The sequence below is a fragment of the Serinus canaria genome, chromosome 2 (genome assembly GCF_022539315.1).
Source record: "Serinus canaria isolate serCan28SL12 chromosome 2, serCan2020, whole genome shotgun sequence".
Taxonomy (NCBI): domain Eukaryota; kingdom Metazoa; phylum Chordata; class Aves; order Passeriformes; family Fringillidae; genus Serinus; species Serinus canaria.
In genome coordinates this window covers 111,779,151-111,806,916 of record NC_066315.1, presented here as the reverse complement: position 1 = coordinate 111,806,916, position 27,766 = coordinate 111,779,151, and the positions used below count along the sequence as shown (strand labels likewise).

The 27,766-nt window shown below is 35.7% G+C and overlaps 1 protein-coding gene across 3 annotated transcripts in view; it reads left to right on the top strand.

Moving 5' to 3' along the window:
• ST18 (ST18 C2H2C-type zinc finger transcription factor) overlaps positions 1-27,766 on the top strand; it is a 165,408-nt gene that overhangs the window by 94,493 nt on the left and 43,149 nt on the right. Inside the window, exons 4-7 of one of the 3 annotated variants that reach the window (XM_030231818.2) lie at positions 4,417-4,471; positions 6,456-6,486; positions 22,227-22,417; positions 26,708-27,505. In XM_030231818.2, the coding sequence (XP_030087678.2) occupies positions 4,417-4,471; positions 6,456-6,486; positions 22,227-22,417; positions 26,708-27,505 (1,075 nt within the window). Of the gene's footprint in view, positions 1-4,416; positions 4,472-6,455; positions 6,487-22,226; positions 22,418-26,707; positions 27,506-27,766 lie in introns of those variants that run through there. The other 2 variants (XM_050970961.1, XM_050970962.1) reach the window with 2 other exon arrangements.

The following is a 27,766-nucleotide window of genomic DNA, read 5'->3' as shown; positions in this document are numbered from 1 at the left end:
ATACTCTTTATCTCTAGATAAACTGGCGATTTCTGTCCCTCTAGCTGGTTATGAAAAAGGAAACAGACTGACACTCTAGCAGTGTGAAACCCACTCCAGGAAAGCCATGTTTGTATGAAGATTACAATGGAAATTACAAAGTGCATAGCTCTTGCATGAGCTCTTTCCAGGAGATGCATTTCACTTTTCCCTATGTCAGCAGCACTGGCTTCCCTAAGCCATAGTTTATTTCACAGTAATGTGCTGTAAAACTATCCTACCCAGATAGTAGTGTCAATTTAGTTTCTGAAATTCAAATTAAAAAATGTGCAAGTAAACTGAAATAGTTGTTACTATTATTATTATTATAATTTATTGCACATGTCCTATTTTCAGCTGTTAGTCATATTCTTGGATCCTACTATAACATCAGTACATGCACATGTGCACAGGCAGACTCCAGGCACACAAAAAACCAAACTCAGAGCCAAATCCTGATTCTCTCACTCAGGGAAGTATTTCCAGGTGCTGCTCTTGAGTCTGTTAGCTGCAGTGGGATGGTACAAACAAAAGAAGTGCCATTTGGTTCCTGCAGCCAGGAACTCTGAAATAGTTTGCTCAGAAAGTATGATTGCTGCTATTGCACCAGTAAATTAATCTGGAGAAACATGAATACCCAGTAGCAGTTAAATAGCAAATTATTACAGTTTCAGCCAAGCAGAATTTGGGGTATTCTCAGTGACTCCAGTCATTTTTCTGTGGTCTAGTTGTTGACTTACACTTAAATCTCAATCAACATTGAAGGAAAAGTAGAGAAAAGATCAGAATGAAATTCACAAAGTCAGGCAGAGGGCATTCATAAACCTTGGGGGATTTGTTGGAACATGTTTTCAGAAAATAATTCAACATCAATATCTTCAGTAAATTTTGAGATCACAGAAATGGAGTATGACTGAAGCAGAAAGCATTTATTTCTTAGCCTACTTGCTTAATGATTTGGGACTGCAGAGCTGCTGCACCGTTGTCCTTGTGTTTCTGACTGTGTATTTCCCACTAATTTCTTTAGAGTCCATTAGCTAGCTTCAACTAATTTTGAAAAGAAAATGTTTAGATGAGTTTAAAATCCATCAAATCAGAGAATATAGCTATAAACCACAAAGATTAAGTGGACTTAGTTCCACTATTCACTTGCCATTATTTTCATTAAGCTTGCCCTTAAAAATTATGGGACTATAACACCCAATAAAATTTTCCTGGCAAACATTTCATTATCTCCATGGTCCTGATGGCTAAAAAAATTATCAGTGAGATATTGTGTGAGGATTTTGTACAGACATGACCATTATATTTACCCCTTATGGATTCTTGACTCAAGACAACACATGTAGTGTGAGGAAGGGTGACCATCCCCCAGCCATGACAGCATGAAGCACCTTCCAGAATCCATCCAACCCTTACAACAGTAAAAATACATGTCTCAAATTAACACCTTCATAACAAGTACCTCTAAAAATGTTGGCTAGAATTTCTCAGAATTTAATCCTTTTGTTGTTCCATGAGTGATTTGAAAGTTTGAATGCTTCTTGCTGACCATCCTTGGATGTAATTTCATGTAAAGTTTTTACTATGTAGAAGAAAAACAGAAGTGAGACACTTTGTTCACTTTGTATCAGTATCAGGCAGTCTCTAAAAGAACTACCAAGCTCCAGAGATAGTACATTCAAATTTTGAGCAAGAGAAGGGTTTTTATTTTGCTGGCACAGTTTAGAGATTTCAGTTTTATTCAGTTGTTTTGTATTTCAAGTTAATGCATAGGTCTATTTTGTAAGTTAAGGTGTCTTTTGTGCAACACAGACATGATGATTATTTTGATAGGTATATGCACCAGGCTAAACTGTCTTATAAATTATAGGTTTGAATTGATAAAAAGATATCTCATAGTGTGAAACTTTTACAAGGAAAGAAAATCAATTGAAAAATCATCTGCATTGATCTTATCATTGGTTTTCACTCTTTGTGCAGTTTTTAAATATTCATCACAATGCAACCTGCTGTTTAGACCAAAGTAACTGCTGTTCAGTAGAAGCAGTGGGCACTTTTTGTTTCATAATTAAAAGAGCAGCACTGTGATTGGTGTGGTATTTATTATGAAATGATGACAAAGGAGTACCAGTGCTTTTAATAGTTTTAGCTTACAGGAGCTGTTGTTAATTTTGTCTGTAGAGTTGCAGGTGAAATAATGCACAGTGGATAAATAGTCTATATTGGTTTAACTGAACATAATATATAGTGTGTTCTGGAGTTGTTTGTCTCAATAGACTATAGTAATCAAAAGTAATGAACCTATTATGTGCAGGACCTTGGAGAGCATAGAATGGCAGTAAAAGTGTGGCACATAAAAGGTTTATTAAAGGAAATTAAAGTCCATCATTGCCACACCTGCTCCCCTATTATAAGTCTATGGCAGGTCAGTGCCTTCAATCACAACTCAGCATCAGAGAACAGAGCCATGTTTCCCATTACCATTGCAGTCACATTGCAAAAACTCGTTCTCCAGGTTTTGAGTGTAGTAGCAAGTAAAGGCTGCCATCAGCCTACATAAACAGAAGCTCCTCATGTTTTTCTCTGCTAATAATCAATATCAGATGTAAATTTAAACAGAGAAAAGGTATAATGTCTGGCTTTGATGTGCATTTCCATCAATTTATATTTTCATTTCAGACATCACTACCCTATGTTCTAGAATTAAACTTCTTCAAGTCCATGAATGCCCTTTTCAAATGTTTGTGTTCTCTCTTTCAAATTGGTATTTTGATTCCAATATCTGCTTATAACGTTCAAACACATATAAAAACAAATAAACCCCAGGAAATTAGAGAAGTACTTTTTATCCCCAAGAAAGGCTGACTTTACTCTTTTTATTTCTCAGGTCAATTTAGTAATATTCTGCAATGTTCTTTCAGATAAGACCTTCAAAACAACTCAGTAATCTGAGTCATACTGAGCTAAAAATAAAGCATACTCAGATCTTCAAACTCTATAAATGGAAAAAGGCACAAACAGGACTTCTTGCATCATTCCTCAGTTCAGTGCAGTTCAGCAGATCCTCAGAAAGAAAAAGTGAAATAATTGACAGCATCTTGTGTTGACATTAGTATTTATCTTGTGACATTTTCCAGGGAGAGGTGCCTGGCAACTTCTGGTCTCCATCTCTACCTATCACCCAACACAGTTTCATAAATCAGACACTGGTGTCTGCAAACTGATCTGCAGAAGCCCATGGGACTTGCTTTGTCTACAATATATTTGTCATCAGCATTTTACAAACAGGGAAACTGAGATTCAAGTCAAAGACAGATAGCAAGCTTCCTTCAGTGACTGAAGAAAAATTCCATAGTTCCCAAAATTTTGCTTAGAAAAAAAATTCCTGGTGATAGAGTCTTTCTTATGAATAAAGTGCTACTTTTAGAAAGGAGTTTGCCTCCCTGGACATGGTCAAAATTGCACTGTTGTACAATCTGCTATATGTCACTGCAGTTCTCGACACCAAAACATGAAATCTTAATCCCTTTGAATTTCAGGGGTTTGCAATAAAATCCCTGGATTGAAAGCCTACCCCTATAATTATGTGTCTGGGCCACATCCAAGACCAGAAGGTGCATATTTCCAGTTTGGGTTTAGATGTAGCCAAATGTGTAGTGAGAACAGCTGATCTTGAAAGGATTCTCTTATTTCAGTTAGAAAACTTATGACATCAGCTGACTTCTGGAGGGTTCTGGGGTTTTTGGTTGTTTGGGTTTGGTTTTATTTAATACAAAATACAAATATGGACATTAAATTCTCCCCAAAAAAATCTTATAAATCTGCAATTCACTGTTTCTTCAAGCAAAACTTCTTAAAGAAGTAGTTGATTAAGTGTTGAAGAATTTCAAAGCTGTATATGTGTAGTTATGCATTGTCAAGCAAGAAGGTTTCATGTTTTAAGGACAAAGTTGTCAGAAATGCAGGTTCCAACATAGCTATAGAGCTGTGCCTCAGTTGCAATGAAAATGCAGAGCTCCTGTAGCCATGGCAGCTTTCTGGGACCTTTTGTTTCAGGAGGTGGATATTGAAAGCAGCACTCATGCAGCATTACTCTTTCTAACCTCATGCCTTCAACTAACACCTGTAGACCTCGTCATTAAACCTTACAGAGTCACTCATAACTATCACTTTATTAAACAAATCTGCATCATTAAAGGTATCTCCTAGGTATTTACTAGATATTCACAGATGGCTTTTTATCTCTTTGACAAGATTAATAAGGCATGATTATTCTTTTTTTTTCTATTACTGTCTAGCCTTTGGAAATGTGGAAAAAAAAAAGCATTGGAGTTTGTTTTTTTTTTTTTCTCAATGGCAAAAGGTATGAATAAAGACCCTGTGTTAATATTACAGATGGATGCAGATGGGGAAAATAAAAAGCTGCGCACACGCTCCAAAGGAACCAAGGGTGAGTTAGCAAGCACACTCCACGACCCTGTGCCCAGAACACCATGAAATATCACAGTTCCTGTGCACAGCCCTTAATGTGCACTCAGAGACTCTGTAGCTTCCTTACAGCTGCTTTTTTTAATCAGGGCAGGACACAGACTGCTGGCATTAAGAGGCACAATGTTATTAGCTATGGTATAAAGAAAAGCCAAAAAAAAAAATCTACTGATGCTGTTTTCTTTGAGTTATTTTTCAAAGACAATAAAGGCTACACTTTTTATTATGCAAAACAAAAACAAAAACAACAACAACAACAAAAAAAAAACCAAAAAAACCAAAAAGCCAAAAAAACCCCACAAAATCAAAAAAAACCCCAAAATTATTTTCCGCAGTGAGCTGAGTTGACAACATTGAATGGGTGCTTTAAAAAATTGTATATCAAAACTTTGTCTCAGCCACCTGAATGGTTTTTTTCTGTCTATGGACATTAATTATCTATAAAATAGTTGTGTAAATGGTCCAGAGGTAAATTTTCTTTTATCAAAATTGCAGGTGCATGTGGCAGAAGAGAATCTTGTGGGTTTTTTTGAAGTATTGGTGCTCATGTTTCATTTGCAAAGTTATGACATAGTTTTATTTCCCAGATATTACTCTCTTTTTGTAAGGAACAGATGGAAATGCAGTACAGAGAGATAAACATCCCTTAATGATCTCAACATCTGGAAAACATGACTGACTAGCACTACAGCACTTCCAGGAAAATAACTTTTTATTTTAATTCATAACAGTTTTTGTGGCTCTTGATAACAAGTGAAAAATGGATGTACTTAAAAATAAATGTCAAAGTTTTGCCTATCCTGTGAACATTTTTGCTTATGACTATTTTCAGAGGCACAAAGCACCCATCCTTCACTCTAATTTTAATGAGAATTGTTGATTCTAAAGATTGTGTAAAACAGACTACCTCTATTCATTGTCACAACTCACTAATTTGAATTGTTAATATTGTGTCTTCAGGTTCAAGTTTTGTTCAGAATGAAAAATTAGAGTGGTTTGGTATTACTTCTCTATTTTCAAATTATCAAAGGGGCAAAAAGTGCTAGACTTCACTCAGGAAAAGACAGAGGAAAAATGTTGAAGTACTGCAGACTGACTGCAGATAAGGGGATAGATAGAGATAAACCTTTCTAAAAAACATAATCATTGTCATATCAAAACTTTGATGCAACCCTCACTGGTGATCACTGAAATTAATACAAAATTCATATATATTCCAAGAGTACCAAAGAGAGAACTTGGAAAGTCTCTGAGTAGGGAAGTTCTTTACACCCCAGCATTAGGGCATGTCTTCTCTGTTGGTCCAGACAGTGAGTTAAAACAGTTTGGCTGGCAGAGCAAACTTCAGTCCTAGCTAACAGGGGTTTCATACCCTTGCACTCAAAAGGCTAATAACACAATTTTAAAACTTAAGGGATTTTTTTTTCTTCATGTTCTTATACATGTGCATGCACTCTTATAGCAATTAATATATCAAGAACATTTTCCCCAGAAGTGGAAACAACAAAAGTTGCCTCTGCAATATGAGTAATCCTTAGAGACACCTGTTGGCCTTGTCAATATGCTGTATGCTCCTGTGTGGGCAGGAATTTGTAAACACCAGCCTTTGCAATTCCCAAGCTTATTTTACATTCTGGAAATTAGGGATTTTGCATTTTATTTTAGGGAAAAAACAAAGGTCATTGCTTTTACTTTTATTTTTATTATTTTTCTTATTGCTCCACTGAACATCATACTCCAGGTTTCATGCATCCTAAAATAACTGGGACAATTACACCTTCATTCAGCATTTGTCACTAGTAGCTACAATCCTGTGGTTAGCATGAAATAACCACCTGTGTTTTGATAGCCACTCCTCTGTCATTACAGATAGGCAGGTGCAAGGCTGCAGAGAGCACAAGTCTGGAAGTGTAAACTAATTAATTCTTTCCTGCTTTTATTAACAGTTCAAGTGGACTCTATAGCTCAAGAGCTCAGGTAAGAATTTACATTGTTTATTTTTTCAGTTTTATTTTCTTATCATATTGACAAATTTATACCACTGCTACTGCTTTAAAATGAAGAATCAAGCAAATGTATTTTCTAAAGCTTTAGCATAGATCTGAAAAAGGACAATTTATGTGGATTCACTTTTTATATATCCAAAAAACTAAAGCAAAATGTTAGCAATAATTATGCAAGCATAATCAAATCTAATGTGACGTGGGTAGGACTGTGGTATGTCGTCTTTATTTTCAGCCTGTGTTAGGGCACACAAAAAAAAATTTCTGGTGAATCTTCAACTCTTCAGTCTTCTTTCCTGTCACATGTATTATACTATTTCAATATCTGAACATTATAAGAGATAATAACATATTTCACTAGATGGCTTTTATAAAACTGATCTGGATACTCCTGTAAATTCAAAACTCACTAATGGCTCATTCTTCCTTAAGTATTTGTTGAGGTTTCGTAATTTATGGAAGTATCAGGGAGTATTTTTCAAGCGTGGACAAAGAATGTCAACCCACTCAAAACCATAAAATACACAAGGATATTTCATACTGCAAATATTTAGCAAAATTTCAACATAACTACTTTAATCTACCTAAGCATGCACCAAATCCCAATAACTGATCCAAAAGCTTACCATCTGGAAAGACTGGTAGATTTTTCTGTACCAAATCTCCAAGAAAGAAAATATTTAGAGGTACCTACAAATTCCTAGAGTTATTAATCAGAATTACAATTCACTACATCTTCAGTGTAAGTACTAAAAAAAAAATTGCAGAAAGATTTTTGGAGTTTTTTTAATTAACTTATATTCCCTACACTCACTTTTCATCATGTTACTGAGCTGCTTGCTTAATCACAGCAGGAACCCAAAATATATGCTTGTGGATTCATCCATCTAGGGAACAGAAACTTCATTGTGTGATTACTTTGATCAACCAAAAAAGCCCAATGTCTTAAAATAGGACTTAAAATATTTACAGGAAGTTATTTGCAGTGAAGACATACAACATTTTAAGGTTTTGTTTCATAATAAAACTGAGGAAATTATAAGCTTCTTATAGCTACTCCATGAGCAGAAGTGTAGGCTAACTTTTTGGATAAATTATTCATGGTGAGTCACTCATTCAGCTCTGCTGTGAATCTCATTTTTTTGTATGGCTTCAGTTTCCTGAGATTTAGTGCTTCTCCTTTTTTTCCTCTGTGCATCGCTAATTTATGCACCAGAAGGATGCATTAATCCGAAGAGGCAGCCATCCAAAAAAAGGGATGGTCCATGTGTTCCTAAGAGAAAAATGTTTGAAAAATAGAGGATGTGTAAGTTTCTGCAACATCAGGGAAGCTGTGATTTATGTATTATTGATTGCTATAGTTTTTCCCAAGCAACTGTATTTTACCTTGTGAAACACATGCTACTGTGTAGCAAGCAGAACCCCCTGTCAGAGATGGGGACTACCTCCATAAGGAAACAGACACTGGTTTACAACAGTGAGCTAAACATCACAGAAAAGCATTATCCAGCCCTTAACTTGGTATTTATGATTTCTGCTGTACCAAATTCCATATTGGTTGTCTCCACAGTCAAGTGACTGGAATACCAGTCAGGTGATCAGCTTCTATGGATCTACTCGTCCATGAAAAAGTAGAGAGAGAGAGGCAGGGACGGATCTTTGGAAATGCAGGCATTGGACTGCATTCCTATTAGTCATACCCATACCATTGTGGGAAAACTATTGAACATTCCTCAAGAATTAAAGACTGAAATAGTCTGTTGTGTTCCCTGGATACAGATATTGGAACCACAGACTTTTCTGACCGAGGTTCTAAATGCTGTGTTGGCTGAGAAATTTAAATCCATGCTTAATTAATTTCCCCTTTTCCCCTGGCTTATCCTATCTGACAAAGCACTTTTGCACTCCTTATTGAGTTTCTGTTACGAAGTGCCTTGGGATACTTCTACATGAAAGACACTACATAAGCTTACATGCTCATTTTGTGTTACTATTAATTTCATAACATTGATTGGTTCTAGAGCATTTGTTAGCCTTTTCTTATTCTGTAACTTTTGTTTCACAAAAGTAGAGAATAAAATAAATGAAAAGCAAAACAAAGAGTTTCAATCACCAAGTAGATTCAATAAAGCATGAAAATGTCTCTCTTCTAAATTTCAGGCATTGAAATCTTTCTTAATGGAATTCGATGCCAAAAAATCTCTTAATTTCAAAAAAGCCAAGATTTCACCAAGAAAACTTGCTAATGTTGTTGTTATCATCCATCTTCTGAAAAATAGGACTACTTTTCTGCATAAGAATGTATATTTTCAGAAAGATTATCTTAAGAGACGGGCTGGAGTTTAGAATTTTTTTTTTTCTCAGTGAAATAACTAAAAATTCTCTTTCACTTTTCAGAGAACAGACTTTTCTTCCAGGTATACACAATGATTTATGTGTCAAACTTACAATTATTTCGTATAACTATATACCCTAAGGAATCCCAACTTTCAGTAAAATAGAAACAATTTTCTTTTTACATGAACACTATTAACATTTCTGTGATATTAGTTCAAATTTATTGGGGTTATTTTTAACAGTATTTACTATATGTGCTGTAGTGTTGAAGCATAGTATGCTATACTTAGTAAGTCTTTCAAAACAGAACTGTTACCCCTTGAAGTCTTGATCATTCATATGTTAACAACATGATTTAATTTTTTATTTAGGAATGTACTGCTGTGGTGTTTCCATTTCCTTTAAAAAAACATGAATCTTTTTATCACAAGCTAAATATAGCAAACAACAATGTGTGGTAGAAGTGAGTGCTGAAGCCGGGAGATCTCTGTTCCATATGTTTAAGTTTGAATCTGACACATTTTGGGCATAGAAGCTCTGTTGTATCCATCTTCTCTGAGAAGCAGAATGAAGAGGTCTTCTCTTAGACAACTTTGTCATGGACCAATGAAAGGACCAGGACCTTCAGCTGTGTTCAGGATTAGAATGGAAACCAAAGTAAAGTGAGGATTATTGGAGTGATGTATTCTCATTACTGTGTTTTATTTAACAGATGGGATACAGTACAATGAACCATCTGTAGGTTATGGAGTGGCATCTGGGTCAGACCAAGGAAGAGCAAATTGGATTGATCCAAGCACAAAATTGTGAAAGAATAGATCAGTTTGGCTAAATCCATATCTGAATAGAAGTGGTACCTTTTCTGAGTTAGATACAGGTGAAACCAAGTGGTTTGGGCTTCTGTCACTGATGATTAATGTAGAGTCCACAACGTGTTTCAAATCATGGAGAACAGCATTGCTATTTGGTAGGAATAGTTACATTTCCCCTTTCTGCACTGTTGCATTGCTTCTTCAAAAGTAAGGAAAATTACTTTTTTGATCTGCAACCCTTATTCCAGGAGTTGGGAGACATTTTAGATATTCAGAGAAGTTGAACTGTTCATTATGAATGTACAGAGTTATGAGTATCTTGAATACTTTAGTAGAGAGAGGACTAACAGAGCAGAGCTATCTGTATATCTCCTTGTTAGAAGTAATAACCAGACAATTCACCCTTTTGTGGCTGTCTATTGATTAGGAGGGTGAGAAACATGCAAAGCAACCATGCAAGCAATGGAACTGAAGTATCTCAGAAAGTTACCAAATTGTATTACAAAAATGTATTCCTTTATTTTACCTGTAATGAAGAGGTACATTCATATACTGTTGTGTATGAATATATGACATCATGCTAAAAACCACTTAACTACCTGGTAGTTTTTCCTTATTCTAAATTGCCAAATGTTTACCTGATTTCCTTTAAGAACTATTAAGTTGAATGTATGCAATTATAACTGAGCTTGGTTTCAACCAGTAGAAGAATGAAGGCAGAGATTTTGGTAGATAGAAGGAAATGCTCATGGCACGAAAGAAAAGGCCTGTTCATGCCTAGCTGCATTCAGAAAGGACTGATTGGCAAATCTTTTTCTGAACTTCATAAAGTAAGCAGATTTTTTAAGAAGGATTTGTGGGAAAAAAAGCAGTAGTATGGCAGATGACTGGAGAAGAAGGTGAAAGCGATATTCAGATGATGGAAGAACTGAGCACATGAAGAAAAGTCACATAAAAAGGCTCCAAGGTGTTCCTTAGTAAGAATTGAGATTGTGGTTGATTTGTGTAGCTATCACCTTCACAGTGCTGTTATCCCACAGCACTGCTTAGAAATGAGACAGAGACTGAGAAATCTGTTTGTTCCTAGCTAGCATCTGGAAAACCTGTCAGGTTTGTCCTTTGGGCTTGGCTTCTGTTTCCACAGGAGTTGGTCAGAGACTGATTTTCTGGAAACTGCTGTGGAAAAGCACGTTTGACATAATCCTGAATAAGCACATTTGGAACAGAAACTGAGGTGGACTCTTGCATTTCTTGGTGTCTCATCTGTCTCCACTGGCAGAAAGTGTAGGACTCTTGCAGTCTTTAATGTGCTTTGCTGAAACAAATTCTAAGTCTGAATTCACACAGACTTAGAAGTAAATGTTAAATGAAGATGGTCAGTAGTTATAGCTACTGCCAGACATGTCTGAGCTTCATAGAAAGTCCTTTATTTGCAATTGAAGATTTGATGTTGACAGCATATGCATTCAGTTCTCCTTCCCAGTGCTCCCCATGATGGTGACTGGCTGGGGCAGAGATGTGCCACCTTGGCATTTAAGTATTTCTTAAGTATTATATTGGATTAAGCACTCCACTTGAGTCAAAGTTCTGTATCATGCTGCTTCTATTGATAAGTGATCATCAATTAAACAATAGGCATTAATCTTAAGAGTAGCTATTCCCAAGATCTGTTAACAGAGTGAGTTAGAGTACCTCCTGTTTGCTCTTTAGCTTGGAAAAAGAAGTTCTTCCCTGCCCTAGCCATTGTAGAAATAGAAATGGTTATGGGGTGCTGAAAATATTAACCTCTGTCTCCTGCTCCATGATTTTTGGTATAAGCAAGTCTGTCATGTTATTATGAATCATGCTTTCTTCAATTCCCATTAAATATTGTTCATTTACTATTCTTTTCTGACAATTGTTAGGTTCCTTAGGAACTTTATCTGATGTGCTAGACCTTACTCTCCTCAAAGAATCTGTTGAAATCTATATTTACACTAAACAAGAATGGTTTTGTAGTTGATGTTTGATAGAAAACATTGAACAGTCAAACATAAACACTGAACAATCATTATGTGGTACAATTTACTGCAAGGCAAAGGTAAGTACATAGTCACAGTACATTGTCACAGTCATAGTAGTGACAAAAATAGTGTTAGAATTCCCCTATCCTTATTATATCTTGTATGTCAAAAGAGTCATCATAACTAAAAAATATCAAGCAATAATGAAAATTGTAATGGCAATCAAGTTTATAGTCCATCATGTCTAACTCCCTTCCTTGTTTCCTCCTTCACCTCCCAGTTGCCCTCTAATTATCCATCAAATTGTGAAATCTACAGAGCTGTCATCCCTCCTCTCCCTTCACTCTGCCTCTCCATCTCGTTTCTTTTCCTCCTTTCCTCTTTTCCTAGAGTTTGAATGAGTTGATAGACCTCAGGCTTTTTGACTGTTTTACAGCACTGTCCAGGTGCTTTCATAGCTCAGAACCAAGTTATTCTTTCAGTACTGTTAAACCAGTAGCCAAGACAACAGTTAACAGCAAAAAAAAAACAAAGCAGAAAGTAAAAATTCAAACATCTCCAATTTTTCTTCTTTCAATATTCATGTGACTGGTTTAAGGCTTACATAAAACATTTGCAACTTGTGTATAGAGAAGATCAGATAATTTTTTGCACTCTTATTAAAATGTCACTTTGAATGTAAAGTAATAAGGTAATAAGAAGCACCATTCTGTTTCAGTAAACCATAACATGGTTCTGGGTGACCACAAGTAATGACTATTAAGATTTTGCAGGTAACCTTGGGGTTTACAGTTCTTTGACTCAAATAATCAGTGGACTGTTCTGAGTAACCCCTAAAATAGTTGAAATAAGAACTGTATCTCATAATTCTTTTGAGACAACTGTGGTTGGAACTGTTAATTATGCTGAATAATTTGCTTAATTCCTATACATGTTCAGACCTTTTGATCTATGTACTGTGATCTCTGTCTTTTCTTCCTGGATTATTCAGAACTTTTAGGGACAGCATTTCATGTTCAGATTTCTTTTTTGGATTGGATTTGGATTAGTTGATACTTTATGTGTATTTGTTTTATAGGTGACTTTTATAGCTATGTTTAAAAACAACTACATTAGAAATATTTCTAGCATATTATAGGCCTCTTTTGATGTCTACCATGTTGATTTATAGCCAAAATCCACAGTCTCAGTGTTTCTTTCTCTTTGCTATTATATTTGGTTGTGGTTTTACAATTTTTTTACTTAAATCCTCCATTTCTTATTAAAAAGAGTAATTATAATTTAGTTTCAATTTATGTTTTTCTGTAAGAGGTTTATTATAATATATGTCAAATCCACATCACATTATTGTGGCTGCTAGATTGAGATAGTTATTTTCAGGTTTTTTTTACCTGAAAAAAAACTAGTTGTATTTTAGAATACTCCCTGTCTTGGAGTAAAATTTTTATGCAATTTAATATATTACACGAGTCCTTGTCTTCCCCATCACAAGTTCTGTGCTTATCAGCACATAGTAAATGTTATCCTCCCAAACCTACACAGGAATTTAGGGATGTATATGCCTTCATGCCTTCTGCTGCCTGACAGAATGCATCAGAACATTACAGCCCCAAATGTTCGTTTCCTCTTATGGCAGATCTTTTCCCTGTAGATGACCACAAGCCACACAGAGATGGAAATGCCAGCCCATAACTCCTGCCTCATATATATCAATCATGAGTTAAATATTATGGCTAGCTGAATTGCTGCCTCTGACTGATGTCAAGGGTTGATTCAGCCAAGCAAAAGTGAGCAGAAACAGACTGTGTACAGCCTGGAGATAGCAAGGAAAGGGAAGGAATGCAGCCATGGGACCTCCTGCTACATTAAAGGGAGGTCCTGGCTGCTGACAATGAGCTGCTTACAGTCCCATTCTCTGTTGGCAAAGAAAAAGCTGATCTTTACTTCTTCTTTAACTAGACTGCAGTTGCCAATATGTTTTTTATTTAAAGCATTTACTAGTGCTAGCAGACTGACCACTCGTGTGCAAGGCTTTCTGGATGCAAAGGTTGTGTGGATGATCTGTAGATTTGCCTAGAAACTTAATCCATTCTAAGCCAAATTCTTGGCCTGGGTCCCACTGGAATTTATTGACCTACTGAACCTAGACAGATTGAGTGAGTAAATGAAAAAGAGGCTAGGGAGGCTGGATTTGGCCCAGATCTTGGGCATTCATTCATGATACTGAATTTAAGAACTTCTTGAGCTCCACAGAATAACTAAATTTTCTCTAAACTGGCTCTTACTGAAAATAACTTACCTGTTAGAAAAGGGTCCAGCCATACAACTTTAACAATCTTGAGTTCTTGATTTATGGAATGAAAAAGTCATCCATTTCCTTGACATAGTATTTCAAACTGAGGGTTTATATGTAATATTTTTCATATGATCTGAACATCCTTAAGATCCTACAAGCTTATTAACTGAAAAGAAGAAAATCAGAGAAGTTAAATCCCTGTTGTCTTTCTCTGAGTTGTCTTTCCCTTCTGGAGAATCCTGAAAAAATAATAAAATAAGTTGAATAAAAAAAATATATATTTGAAAAGAAAAATAAATAGCCATTTCATTAACCTCTTGCAGCCTGAAATTTTTGACCACAGAGGCAGGAGACTGAGGCATGGGTGAATTTCACCATAACTGCATGTCTTTTTCCTCTATTACTGCTGACTTATTGTTCCACTCTTTTTTCATGTGTCTTTGCATTTGCTCAATCGTTTCACAGTCCAGTTGTTCTTTTTGGTCAGGTGGCCTGTAACATTCAGTTTACTGCCTGAAACACCTCCAAGCTCAGTACATAATGACTCAACACCATTACCAGTTTCCCCCCAGCCTCTTCTTATGGGGTCTAATAAATCCTCTTTTATCAACAAGGCTATGACAGTTCCTTTCCTTTCCTTATATGTCTTTTTAAAATAAAATACAACTTTTAATATTTTGCTCTAGCCAGCTTTCAGTTATGATACCATATTTTCTCCACATTATTATCTGTCCAGTTCTGCTCCTTTTTCTCTAGCTAAACCTTCCATTTGTGTAAATAGAAGACATTTAATATCCCCAAGTTACTGATCTGCTTTTCCCTATATTAGTGTTCATAAATAAAAAATTCCCTTTTATCTTTTCCCCATCTATATCTCCTTTCATCTTTGTCCAGCCCTGGACTGAACTTTTCACAACTCTGGCACTTTAGAAAAAAGAGCATTGCATAAAATCTCCATGGTTCTAGAAGGTTCTTTAACCCTGGAATGGTTGTTACAGAACACAGGAACAGCCTCTGTCCCTTTCACAGATACGACTTGTGAGCCAAGTATGTGACCTACAAAGAGATGACATTAATTTTTTTGTGTGTTTTGTATGCTGTTAAAAAATTAGAATCAGTCAGATTCTCTATAGTTATCACTGGAGTAAGTCCTTCAGGTTCTAAGCTTCATTGCAACCAATTCTCTTTGCCCAAATGAAGAGAAATTTTTTCAACACATTTTATTGGTTAATATTTTTTCCATTTTAATATTTTAAAATGTTAATGGAAGAAAATGTTTTTTACCTGATGAATTATTTCACAAATGTATTTTTGAGGAGTTTCCAGCTGAAATAGTTTTGCAGATTTTTCTCTGCAGTTCCTAGTCTGAATCAGTAAAATACAATACACTCAGTCATGGACTCCAAATGTTAAAATTATCTGAAATAATCCTGTAGCTTGGTTAATTCTATAAAATAGAAGAAACTGTTAATGCCAATAACTCTGTCTCCAGATGAGCAGTTGGGGCAAATATGTGTTTAATTTCTTGTCAGTGATGACAAATCAGTGGTCCTTTCTAGGACTAGCCTTCAAAATTTCATCTGTAAATCTCATATTAGAGGTAACAAATGTACTTTAATATTTTCACCTAAATCCATAACTTTTCATTTGCATGTTTGGATATTTTCTGCAATTTCAAAAATTATTTAAAATAGCTAGAAAGAAAACAGCTGTTTTCTGATTTAGCTTGTTCTTAGGCTGCTAATGAATTTTAGCCCAAACCTTGATGGCAATTTTCTCAGCTGCCAGTCAAAGTCTTACTTCTTGAAGTTCTTCAGGTAGTCGATGTGGGGCTACCTATAACTTGCAAATCAAACAGATGTTTCTGGACATTTGCAATTTTTCATCACCCTACAGTTCACAAATCGCACTTTTACTTCTTTTAAGTAAGTAGATTTCTTTTATCCCTTGCTCCATCATATTCCACTATTCAGGGATGAATTCATGGACATACAAAACCACAGTTTCATACTGTGTTGAGTAGAAAGATGTTTGGAATTGGAAAATTCATTGCAGAATGGAACATCAGAACACAGTGCAGTTGAAATCCTAACATAATGAATTAATCCATTTTTATTAATCCATACAGCAGATAAAAAGGAAGTACTGAAAGACAAATCCTTCTGAGATTGAGAGTTGAAAGGTACACAAATGGGTTAAAGTCATTACAGCCTGTACTTAACTGGCATTCTCACTAGTGAAAAGCATCTCATCAAGCATCTTTCTTAAAAAATATAAAAGGAATGGGTCAAGAAATCCTTCTTTAATACCCAAGTAATTTTCTTTATATGCTTTGAGAGAATTTTTTAATTTTACATCCAGCAAATATATGGATTTTAGAGTGGGATAGAGTAAGCAGAATTACTGTTTAGGTATCATTTTTTCCAAGTGTCTATAAACTTGTAAATTTAGTGCCCATGATCCAAAGTGATGCATTTTTCTTGCTTTCTTTTAGAAAAACATTCACATATATATAAATTTTTAACAGACCTATATATCTATATCTATCTATATCTATCTACATATCTCTATATCTATATCTATATATATCTATCTATATCTATCTACATATCTATATATCTATATCTATATCTATATCATCTCTATCTATCTATCTATCTATCTATCTATCTATCTATCTATCTATCTATCTATCTATCTATCTATCTATCTATTATCCATGACCAATCTATGTGTTTTAAAGTCTCTTGTATCTAGTTTTCTGAAGCTAGGATTTGATTTTGTATACAGTTAGATTTCATGAATTCTTTCATATTCAGTAAGAGATTTCATGGCATTGGAAACATCACCCTAAGACCCGACTTTGGAAAAATTCTTGCAGACCCAGCTGGCGCCGTGGATTTTCAGACTTTCTGTGGAGACTCTGACTTCTTGAAACTGTTAATACCATCTTTCTGTCTGTTGTCCTATTTAGAAAAACCTGACCTGACAACACTTTCACTCTCCCTGAGCTACAAGATTTACATACAGTCTTCACAAACAATGAGAGTTAATTAAGAAAGTGGAATATAGATCTGTTTTAACTTGAAGACAAACCACTGAGTCATAGTAATACTCCCCCTTCCTTGTCAACATCTGTTGTCCATCTGAATTTACTGTAATTAGCAACACCTGTTTGGGTTTCCAATTTATTGAGTTTCCAGTGATGAGACTACCAGCACTCTTTTTTGAACTCTGATATTGCAGCTCCTTTCATGAACTTCTGTCATTGATGGTTGATGTAAATTATATCAGCAACATAATTTGAACTGACATGTGATCCATCCTAAGAGCAAATCATCCCCTTTCTGTATCCAGTGTCAGTAAATTCTCCTTATCATCATCAGTTTATGAGGAACTCAAAGTTTTTCTGTGATTTTAGGTGATCAGATATTTTCACTGCTGTAGCCTTATGCTAAAGAATTAGATAGAATACAGGTGTTGTGTGGTTTGGAGAACAAACTGATATAAAAGAGAGACTAAGATGGGGAGATGTTCGAAATTTATCTTCCACAGATACTTCTGATTCTTAAAAATCTTAGAAAAAAGACAAACCATGACAGACATTTGTATGTTATTGCTTCATCTTTGAGTAGCAAGTGTCCCTGAATTTTCAAATACCAACTCTACGTTCCTACAAGGAAAATGTAGTCTTTGACTACATTGTTTTAGGGCATCTGTTAGTTTGGGAAAAAAACCCTAATTTAGGGCTAAAACATCTGGCAATATTTTTAACCACAATATGATTAAGAAATAGTTAGACTTCTCTGTGTAAATACTGGTGTGAAGTCAAATGCTTCTGCACATCAGAAGATGCTGTCTCCTTTAACTGTAATTCAGCAGTTAGGCAAACAGTCAAAACCCAATTCATGTTATGAATTTAAAACTATTTTCTCCACAACTGAAAAGTTCCACTAAGTTTTCTTGCACAAACTTGCATAAGGTATGGGATTCTTACAGAGTAGTAGGAAATCAAGTGCCTTGATATTCAAAAGCATTTATTTTCTCTCTTGAATCTAAGGAGTGTACATGAGATGTGGTGTGTTCTGGTCTCATTATTTGACATGACATCCTTTACAAGCATTATTAAACACTGGTTTTCAGGCTCAATGTACCTCTAGTTTTACCAGCTATAGCAATTCTTTGTTCTGTTTTCATGCTTTGCCAATCTGCAGGCTACTGTGAATAAGAAAAAATCCTCAGAAGTCTGGAAGTCTTCTTCAGCAGATTAACTTCAACAAATCCTTGCTGGCTAAAAAGTGGTTAAAGGTCAGGTTGAAGGCTTGATAAACACATCACTTAGATGAACCAATTACAAAAAATAAAAAAAAAAAAAGAACAAACCAAAAGAAAAAACAAAGAAAAAAACTCAAAAAATCCCAAACAAACAAACAAACAAACAAATCCACATAACATACAAACTACCAAAAAAACTCAAAAAAAACCCAACAAAAAACCAAATACGGACAGTTTTTAGGAAAAGCTTTATGTGTTTGGGACTGCTTAAAACGTCTCTCTTTCTTCTGAGACTTTTTGTGGTGGGGATCCAATGGGCAGTACTGCCTGTGTCTGCAAGATGTGATCTGAAAAGAAATAAAGGAAAGAGAATTACCCATTAAATTCCCCCAAAATATATTTAGGTATGAAATATCTATGAAAGATTTATCTTGGAGCTTTTTTCAGTACATGCAGCGAGGTCCTAAATGTAATAGATTTTAACCTCTTGACTCACACTATGATAATTGACACAAGAAGGGTTTTGGTAACAGAATCATTTCTTAAAAAAGATATAATAAAAACTTTGCTCACTCTAGATAATACAGACATGATTTTTTACCCATAAAATTTAAGCACAGTTTAACTGGGAAAAAACCCCAACTATGTATTGGCTTTGGGCTCATAACAAAAAGAGCTTCTCCTGTTTTATGAGCCTTGGATTACCAAATAACCTTGACAGCTGAATCAGTGTTCCATGACAACAAGCAGGCCATTGATAAATAGCAACAAAACTATTAGATGTTGAATTTAAGAGATGAGTAATAGAGAAGCTAAATTATAGGTTTACCACTTGACAAAGTACAGCTTGACAAATCAGTGATAACCTACATGTGAGTTTATGTATGAATGCACGCAAGGAAAAGAGAGAAATAGAAACTTTTAAAGACAAAGGTGAAATTGGCATGACATGAATGTTACAAAGGCATAATCATATTCTTTTCACAGTACTAGAATTCCTGTTTTCCATTATCAAATCCTTAGTAAATCCTGTGTACTTGAAAAAGCTGCCACTTGTGAATTTTTTCTGGTTTTATTTAAATTTTTCATTTTAAGCACTGTAAGGTAGAAAATGGGAGGAATTTCTGATATGTGATAGAACTTTAAGCTGGTTCCTGCAAACTAATAGATTGCAATTAAAGCTCAAAACCAGCAGTTTAAAGGACCATCAGCAAAAGCAAGAGCTGGAAAATCTCTTCCTGGGGAATGGAGAGCAATTTGAATTTCCTAGGAAGTAAGTGATAACTATGTTTGTCAACTTCCTGTAATCAGAATGGGGTCAGGAATGATTTCAATGAAAGTTGAATCTAATGTATATATAAAAAATTATGGGACCTATGGAGAAAATCTGTATGGGTGACAGCTCATGTACAGAAAAAGATACAATAAGGACAAATTAATGCATCACAGCCTTTCATAGAGGAGACATTTTTTAAGATGACTAATGTGCTCCCAGGAAGATGTGTGGGCCTCCTCTCCCAGCTTTGATGCAGCATCTTTTGATTTACTGCTGCAAACCGTGGTGGTTCTGCCAGGTGAGATTCCTGTACCCTCACTTCCCGAGCAGATCTGCGGGTGGCAGGAGCAGCAGTGCTCCCACTGCTCTTGACCATGGCCTGCTGACATCTGAGTTTGATTCTTTTTCCCTGTTGTGGTGAAAAACACACGTCTTAAGTGTTATGCCAGTCCCCAATGTGGGACATGTAATATTATGTTATTGGAAAAAGACTGTACTCTGTGAGCAAGAACACAGCAACAAATTTACCATATTGTCACATTTTCCCTTGAGATTAGTCTAATCTTGACAATACTCAGACAAATTAAAGGATTAAAACTGAAGAAATAGGTGAAGTTCTGTGACCTGTGTTGCCCAGGAGAGTATATTACATGATCCAATTGGATCTCCTGTCCCAAAAAAATCTATAAATTATTCTGGTAGAAGAAGCAGCTGTAGTTTTGTCAAAAGGGAATTAAACACTGGAAATTCATCATATCCTAAACACTTTCACAGTAGCTACTGGTGGTAAACTTGACAAATAAATGAGAGACATCAAAAGCACACCTAGTGAAGGTTTTGGTTGATAAAAACAATTGTGTATGAAGGGATTTCAAACTTTTGTCATTTCTTCAATTTTCCTGGAACAACACGATTGATATGAAATGCCATTCACAAATATGGACTAAGTAACTGCATTTCCTTAGAAAAAAATTATGAATATTTTCTGACACTGCATCCACCTCTGATATCTGTTACATGGGCATTATTTCCAGAGGTACATTGATACTACTGTGATTCTGACCTTTATTGTGACATTCATGTTATCCTCTATTCATAAATAGAGAAATAACACAGAAGCCATATTTTCTTCAACTACAGCATATGCTTACCATCCCATATTCCTGGATTCCAGGTGCCCATAGCATTTTAGCCTCCAGAAGATCAAGAATATCCAGTGTTTGAGATGTATATGATGAAATTTTAACATTCCTCCTAAAATGAAGATCTTTGTATTTACATGTCCTTTATGTTTAAAATGAGGGATTGCCAAAAAGGTGCTTAGCCAAAACCACTTTTTTTGTTTTGTTGGTTTTTTCGTTGTTTTTTTTTTAACAAAAAGCTCAAGTTAGTCATATGCTTTCACCCAAAACAATCAGAACCTGAGCCAATTTAGTGCACATAAGATACCTTGGAAGGATGAATTTATGCTGTTGAGCTTGTAATATGTGTAACCAATAGGAGTTCTCTTCATACATGGCTTTTCCTTGCAAATCTTGCAGCTAAGTCAGTGAGCTAAATGCAAAATCCATCACCTGAGGGCATCGTGCAGATTTGTAATGCACCCTGAGGGTACCTAAGGTGGAGAAACCATTGAGTGGATTACACAGATCCATATATGCAGTTTTTTCATCTCTGACAGATATAATATGAACAGTATTATTCATACTACGAAAAATTTCTTGGTATACTGTGTGAGAGAGAAAAATAAAATCATGTCAAATCACTTACATGAAAAATTATTAAGAAAAGAGTGCTGAAGATTCCAGCCTCTTTAGGGAAGTGTTTTATGTTGTAACACCTACATGCCATCGAGTTTTGTACAGTGACAAAGGTTTGGCGAAATAACTTTAGAACCAAGTGAATATTCAGATCAATATATGGGTCTATTAGGAGCTGAAAAAAGTATATTAAACCTGCTAAAGATCTTCCTCTCTAAATTCCTGCCATTCCTCCTCCTGTCAGTCATCTGAAAGTTAGGTATCTGAACTGGGTAGGACATTTCCCAGGGAACAGCTCCCCCTTTTATCACATAGAAATAGCTTCAAGTGAGATGAACAGCCCTTTGCAGGAGTCTTTTTAAGTTGTCTTTACAGAGAATAAGTAGAGCTGAAACCAGGTCTTTATGGCTGGAGTAAATTAAATGAAACCAATGCTCAGGACAAATATTAAAAGAGAGAACTTTGTTGCACCATGTTATCAATGTACAGTGTGTTTCTCACAGATTTTATGCTGTTGAATTCCATGTGTGTAATTGCATGCTTATACTGATGTAAAGGTTAAGAACCAAAGGCTCAGGTTAACTGGTGGTATAATTTTCCCCTATAGCTCTTTTCCTGGATTATCAACACAGGATACAATTTTGTTTATCCTTTCCTTAAGGCGGTTGGGTCATAGATTATTTTTTGGTTTTGTCTTACTCCTCATTCCCCTTCCCCCAAAAAGATTTTGGCATCAGTGAAAAGAAACAGGACTTGCCTGTGGCCTGGACTTTCATTACCTGAGCTAAAATTAAATATCTGCTAGACAGAATTTGCTGAAACTGCAAGTGATTTAACATTTTGTCAATCCTCACTTTTATACATTGAATGAAACTATAGGGTGGTGCTATTTTTAAAACAGTTTGCTCCTCACTTCTCCCATTTTTTCTCTTTCCCTGGCAATTGATCATTGCAGTGCCTACAAATGCTCCATGGCTAAGAAGAGAAAAGCAGAAGATCAGATATCAGGAGTTCCTGTCAACAAAAGGAAGTCCCTGTTAATGAAACCCCGCCACTACAGCCCCAGCTTGGAATGCAAAGAAGAAAATGAAGACAGGACAGAGTTACAGGAAGATATCAGTGTCCTCAAAAGCAGCTCAACTCCAGGTAGTTGCTTGAACTCCACTTGAACTTGAATTCCACAGGAAGGGAGATAAAAAAACCAGTATTTTGAAACAGGATGCAGGACATGTTGGACTTCTAAAAGTTGGAATGGTGCCTTTCTGTCCAGGTTTTACCATCATACTTCCATTTATTTTGTACAATAACTTCTCCTGGGGTCTAGTAAATGCCTTTTAGGTCACCCAGAGACAACTACTGCAGCAGGTCGGATTTGGAGCAGCATCTGCTTCTCCACTACCTCTGTGAAAGAACAAGCTTAAGCCCACCACCATCCCACACACTTCTGAAGAGCAGATTTTCACTGGAATATATAGAGCTCTTAGGAAGGAAAAATAATGCTTAGCAAAACATTGTTGACTTTAACATTTAGCAAAGCAATGTCATGCGTGTGACTGCTGTGTGTGTTCTGTTTAACGCGATTATTAGACTCAGCACTTTTATACCTGTTATTCCAACACTGGTAAGCCAAACACATCCAACAATTTATAGCAGCTTCCACAATGTGTATGCTGGAAAATATAGACAGGGATGAGGGGATAGAACAATATAGCCATAGAATGTTTTGATTACTGTTCCTTTCTAATATTTTATATACATATATATTCCAGTTGAACAAAAAGTCTGAAACCAAATTGTTTTTCACATATTTGTCTAAGAAGTCCTGCCAAAATAGTTAATCAGACAAGCAAGAAGATATCAGGAAGACATTGGCAGTCACCTGCACACAGCAAATGTTAAAATAAAAGGAATGTGATCTGGCACTGGGAAATTAGCAATCACAGATAATATGTACACTGAATGAACTTAAATGTCACTCAGTTGTTGGTTGCTGTCAGAATTAAAAGATAATTTTTTTTCCACTCAGTTTCTACTATCAAATGTTTTTGAAGGACAAGGTGGCAGATCATGTCATCTAGGGTCCCTTTACCACAAAAGACTGGACCTAGATGGTCTTTTAAGGTCCCTTCCAGCCTGGCATATCCTATTATTTTATAATGAACTAAGATTAGTTTTTTTGTGTATTTATCCACTTGAAACTGAAATCCCTTAAAACAAAACAAACACCATAGATTTTATACATATGATTACGATAAAACACACAGAAGAGGAAGAAGAATGTCCTTCACATTAAAGAGTCACATCCTGATTCTACCAAAATCAGTGGAAGTCTTTGTGGCTATTACAGAAAAGTTTTCAGTCATCCGTCACTTGTAAATCGTCTAGGAAGAGATTTGCCCTAAAGTCTGCATCCCATTGCTGTAAAAGCCTAGAAGGTAGCTCCATCTTCAAGCAGAACATTAATTAACAATGTGGTACACAATGTCTTTGTCTTTTGAGTGACATTTTTAAGAAAAAATAATCGAGGAAAAAACTCCATACCTCTCAGTGCCTGTTAAGGCTGCAGGGAGAGTTTCTAGCTCCTAACACCAGACGGGAATCTGTTTGACTAAGAGTTCCTGTATGGTTCATGTCTTGGGGTTTGGTTTTGGTTTTGGTTTTGGTTTTGTTTCTTTTTTTTTTTTTTTTTTTTTTAGATATTTACATTTTAGCTAATTTTTTTATGTTGATTCAGCCTGGTTCCTGACCATCCAGAATTGCACTCAGTAACATCTTTTTTCTTCCCCTTTTTCTGTTCTCTGCACATCTTGAAGAATTTGATGAAGGGAAATTGTTATGATGGGTGTAAAAGTAGACTCTGTGGCAGAAAGCTAAGTTATTTAATTTTTTAGGTTCCCTTTTTAAAAAAGGGCAAGTGTTGGACCAAATCCATTGATAAAAAAGAAGGGAAACTATGCCCTTCAGTCAAAACAAAAAATCCCACCTGATTTCAAAAAGATTTATTTGATACTAACATGATATATTCCAACCTGCTTGTTCAGTGATAATGCAGCCTATCTCTTTTGCATAAATTTTACCAGCTACAAAACAAATTTCAGTGAAAACCTACATTTGGTCTTGGGTACTTGGGATTTCTTAGTGCAATATTGCTCACTTTGTTATGAACTCATAACTCTTTTCACTTGATCAGTTAATGATTCAGCTCATGGATTGATGCAACTGTAAACTAAGCTGAGTTTTGATTATTTAAAAGTAAATTTATAGCCTGTAGATGTAAAAAGCAAAGCTGGGACAGCTGAACCATTAAGACTGATTCAACGACAAATTTTTAAAGATTGCTTTAAAAATTACTGATTGTTTAAGGAACAAACATTTTTGTAGCATGAGCTTATAATATTTTTCCTCTTTCACACATAAAAATAACTGAAAAAACCTTTCACCATTGAACATTTTCTTTTTTTTTGGTTTGTTTTCCTTTGATGGGCAGGAGATTTCTTTTAAGATAGATCTTGTTCCTTTTTGAAATTACCCACTGATGGGATTCTGTTATTTTCCAAATGGCAGAACAGCGAATAATGGAAACCCATTTGACTAAAGTTAGTTATAGAGCCAAATCATCATTCTTACTTGCTGAGATGTGAAAAGATGGCACACTTTGTTCAGAATACTGCAATGTGTGTGGTACTAGACCAGCTGCTGAAAAGTTACATGAAGGTTTGCAGACACTTCTTTAAATACAACTTTATGCACACAGTGCACAAGGCCACCTCTCCCTGCTTGAGTCCAATTTTCTGAAGAAGAATAAGAATTAATCAATATTTTCTTTTAACATATAACAAACAGTTGAACCAAACAATTATGTAAACTGGAAATGACCCAAAATGCTAACAGTTTGGCAGCAGTAAAGTGAAATGCATTGTGGTGCACATGTGCATTTTTGTCCCCCTTTTCCCCTCCACAATAATCTGCACTTAATAGGAATATTTTAAACTATGTAGCTAAGCAACAGAGGTAATTGTTGCTTTCTAGAGCTTTTGTTAGGCACTCTAACACAGCCCAAATATGCATAATTAGGTATAATGTCTATAAATCATTATTGTACACATGTGGGTAGTTAAGTGGATTGAGAGAATAGTTCAATGAATTGGACATATTCACTGAAAATGCTTTTTATTTGTTTTCTGTAGTTCATAATACTTTAAAATTATCATAACCCTTTACACTTTCTCTTAATAGCTCACTGTGTTATTGAGAGAAACTTCATTTGCATTTTAGCCTATGCTTAATTTATTATTTAAACCTGGAGTTGTTCTGATTCAGGAAAGGACAGACACATCTTATGAAATAGTCTACACTTGTTTATTCATCCTCCTTTCTAGGAAGTAAAATGTTAAATTTTTCAGTTTATGTTGAATAGATCCCAACAAAAGAATGTACCCTATAATCAGCATTATTGAAGGGGCTAGTGTTGTGACTAAATTCTTCCCTTCATCCAAAAATGCTTTTAGTTACTATGGCAATATTTACTTGATCCTGGCAAAACCAGTGTTGATTTTAGAGAGATAATTACCAGAAAGGAAGATGATGGAGATGTATTTTTGAGTGTCCTTGTCAGAGGAAATGTTTATAAAAAATTAAATGAGATACAAAAGGCATATTGTCTTCCACACTGACAACCTCTCCTACATGCAGCCTTTATTACCTGCTGGCTGCTGCTTTTCTTCTGAGGAAAGATGTTTATAAAGACAGGATGCATTTCAGTGGTGTCTTTAACAAGTCCTTTATGAGTCTGTACATAACAACCACTTCTGTTTGCCTGTGCATGACCTGATCTATCACTTAGTGTGGCAATTTCAGTGGTGACCAGGAGCTTGCCCTTTTTGAAGTGTTGAGGATTTTTCCATCAAGGTCTTTCATGGCATCCGGGATGAAGGGGAAAGTAATAATGGTTTAATTTGAGAAAATATTTGGGAATCTTAGATGAAATAAAAGTGAAAATAGATCAGAGGAATTTTAAAATGTGTTTGTGTGCTTGTGTACATATATATATATATATATATATATATATATATATAATATGTATATATGTAATATCAACGTATTGAACATTATATTTACATACATGTATATGACTCTGTGTGCATGTGCATGTGTTCTAAGAAAATATGTGTTTTCACCATCAGTGAGAAACAGGGATTTAATTTTTTTCTCACACAGTGCTGGAACTATTATATAAAGTATATATCATTTTAGAAGGGTTTCTCATCATCCTACAAGTAGTCATTTCAAACAGATCCTTGGTGTGAATTTGATCATTTCAGAGTACCTTTCTGAGTAATGAAACAGCGATTGGTAAGTCAATGTCTTCATGTCACTTCTACAAGATACAAAAAATAGTATTCTTACATATTTCTCTTACCTATTTTTCTCATACAGAGGAGAGTACTACAAAATCATCTGAGGAAACCCCTCACTTGGGTGGGCAAGAAAATCCCAGTCAAAGAAAAGACAACTACTCCAGCTATCAAGATGCAGTGGCCAAATCTTTGATGAACATGGGAAAAGTAGCAAAAGATGCACCCAGTCAAACAGTGGCAGAAAATTTAAATGATAGTGGCATTCAATCATTAAAAACAGAAAATGATGAAGCTGATGAATGTTACCTGATTAGCTCAGCTGAAGGAAAGGAAAAGACTGCTATCTCTGACCCAAAATACTGTTCATCTGAGGAAAATGAAAGTAACTCTGAAATTATGGACAATGAGTGGGATAGCTCTTCGAATTTCTCGGAAGAAACTAGTGTAAAGCCCCATGTAACTCAGAAATATATCGGAGAGTGTAATCAACCCAGCATCCTGGAAGTCCCAGAAATTAAGAAGGAAGAGGTCGAATATGGTCCTTGTGAAACACTCTGCGATTCAGAAACAGAGCTAAGAGCACCCCAGGAGCCTCACTCTGATGCTTTCGAGAAGAGAATTCCAAACCTCTTCCCTGAAAGTGAAGAAGACGACAACGAGTGCCTGTCAGAAACCACAGACGTGTCAGTTGAGCTGGACAAAACGAAAGGGAACTTGAGTTTGCTAGAGCAAGCAATCGCTCTGCAGGCAGAGCAAGGGCATGTGTTCCACAGCACCTACAAGGAACTGGATAGGTTTCTTCTGGAGCATCTAGCAGGGGAAAGGAGACAAACCAAAGTTATTGACATTGGTGGGAGACAGATATTTAGCAGCAAACGTAAGGAAGTATTTTTGGCTCTTCTTGCTGGCTTAAGCATTTGTCCCGTGACTGATAGAGGATTCTGAGCTGGGTTTTATAGCAACAGTAAAGAATCTGGAATTTAGCTGGTAATTTTGTTAATTATGTACCTTCGCACTAGTGCCTCACGTCTAACCAGGTTAAACGCTAGGTACTTGGCTCCCTTCCAAACTGCTATGTGAAATCATCAGTAATGGGTACTAAAAGGCCTGTGTAGCTGGCACTGACTTTCCTCCTCCT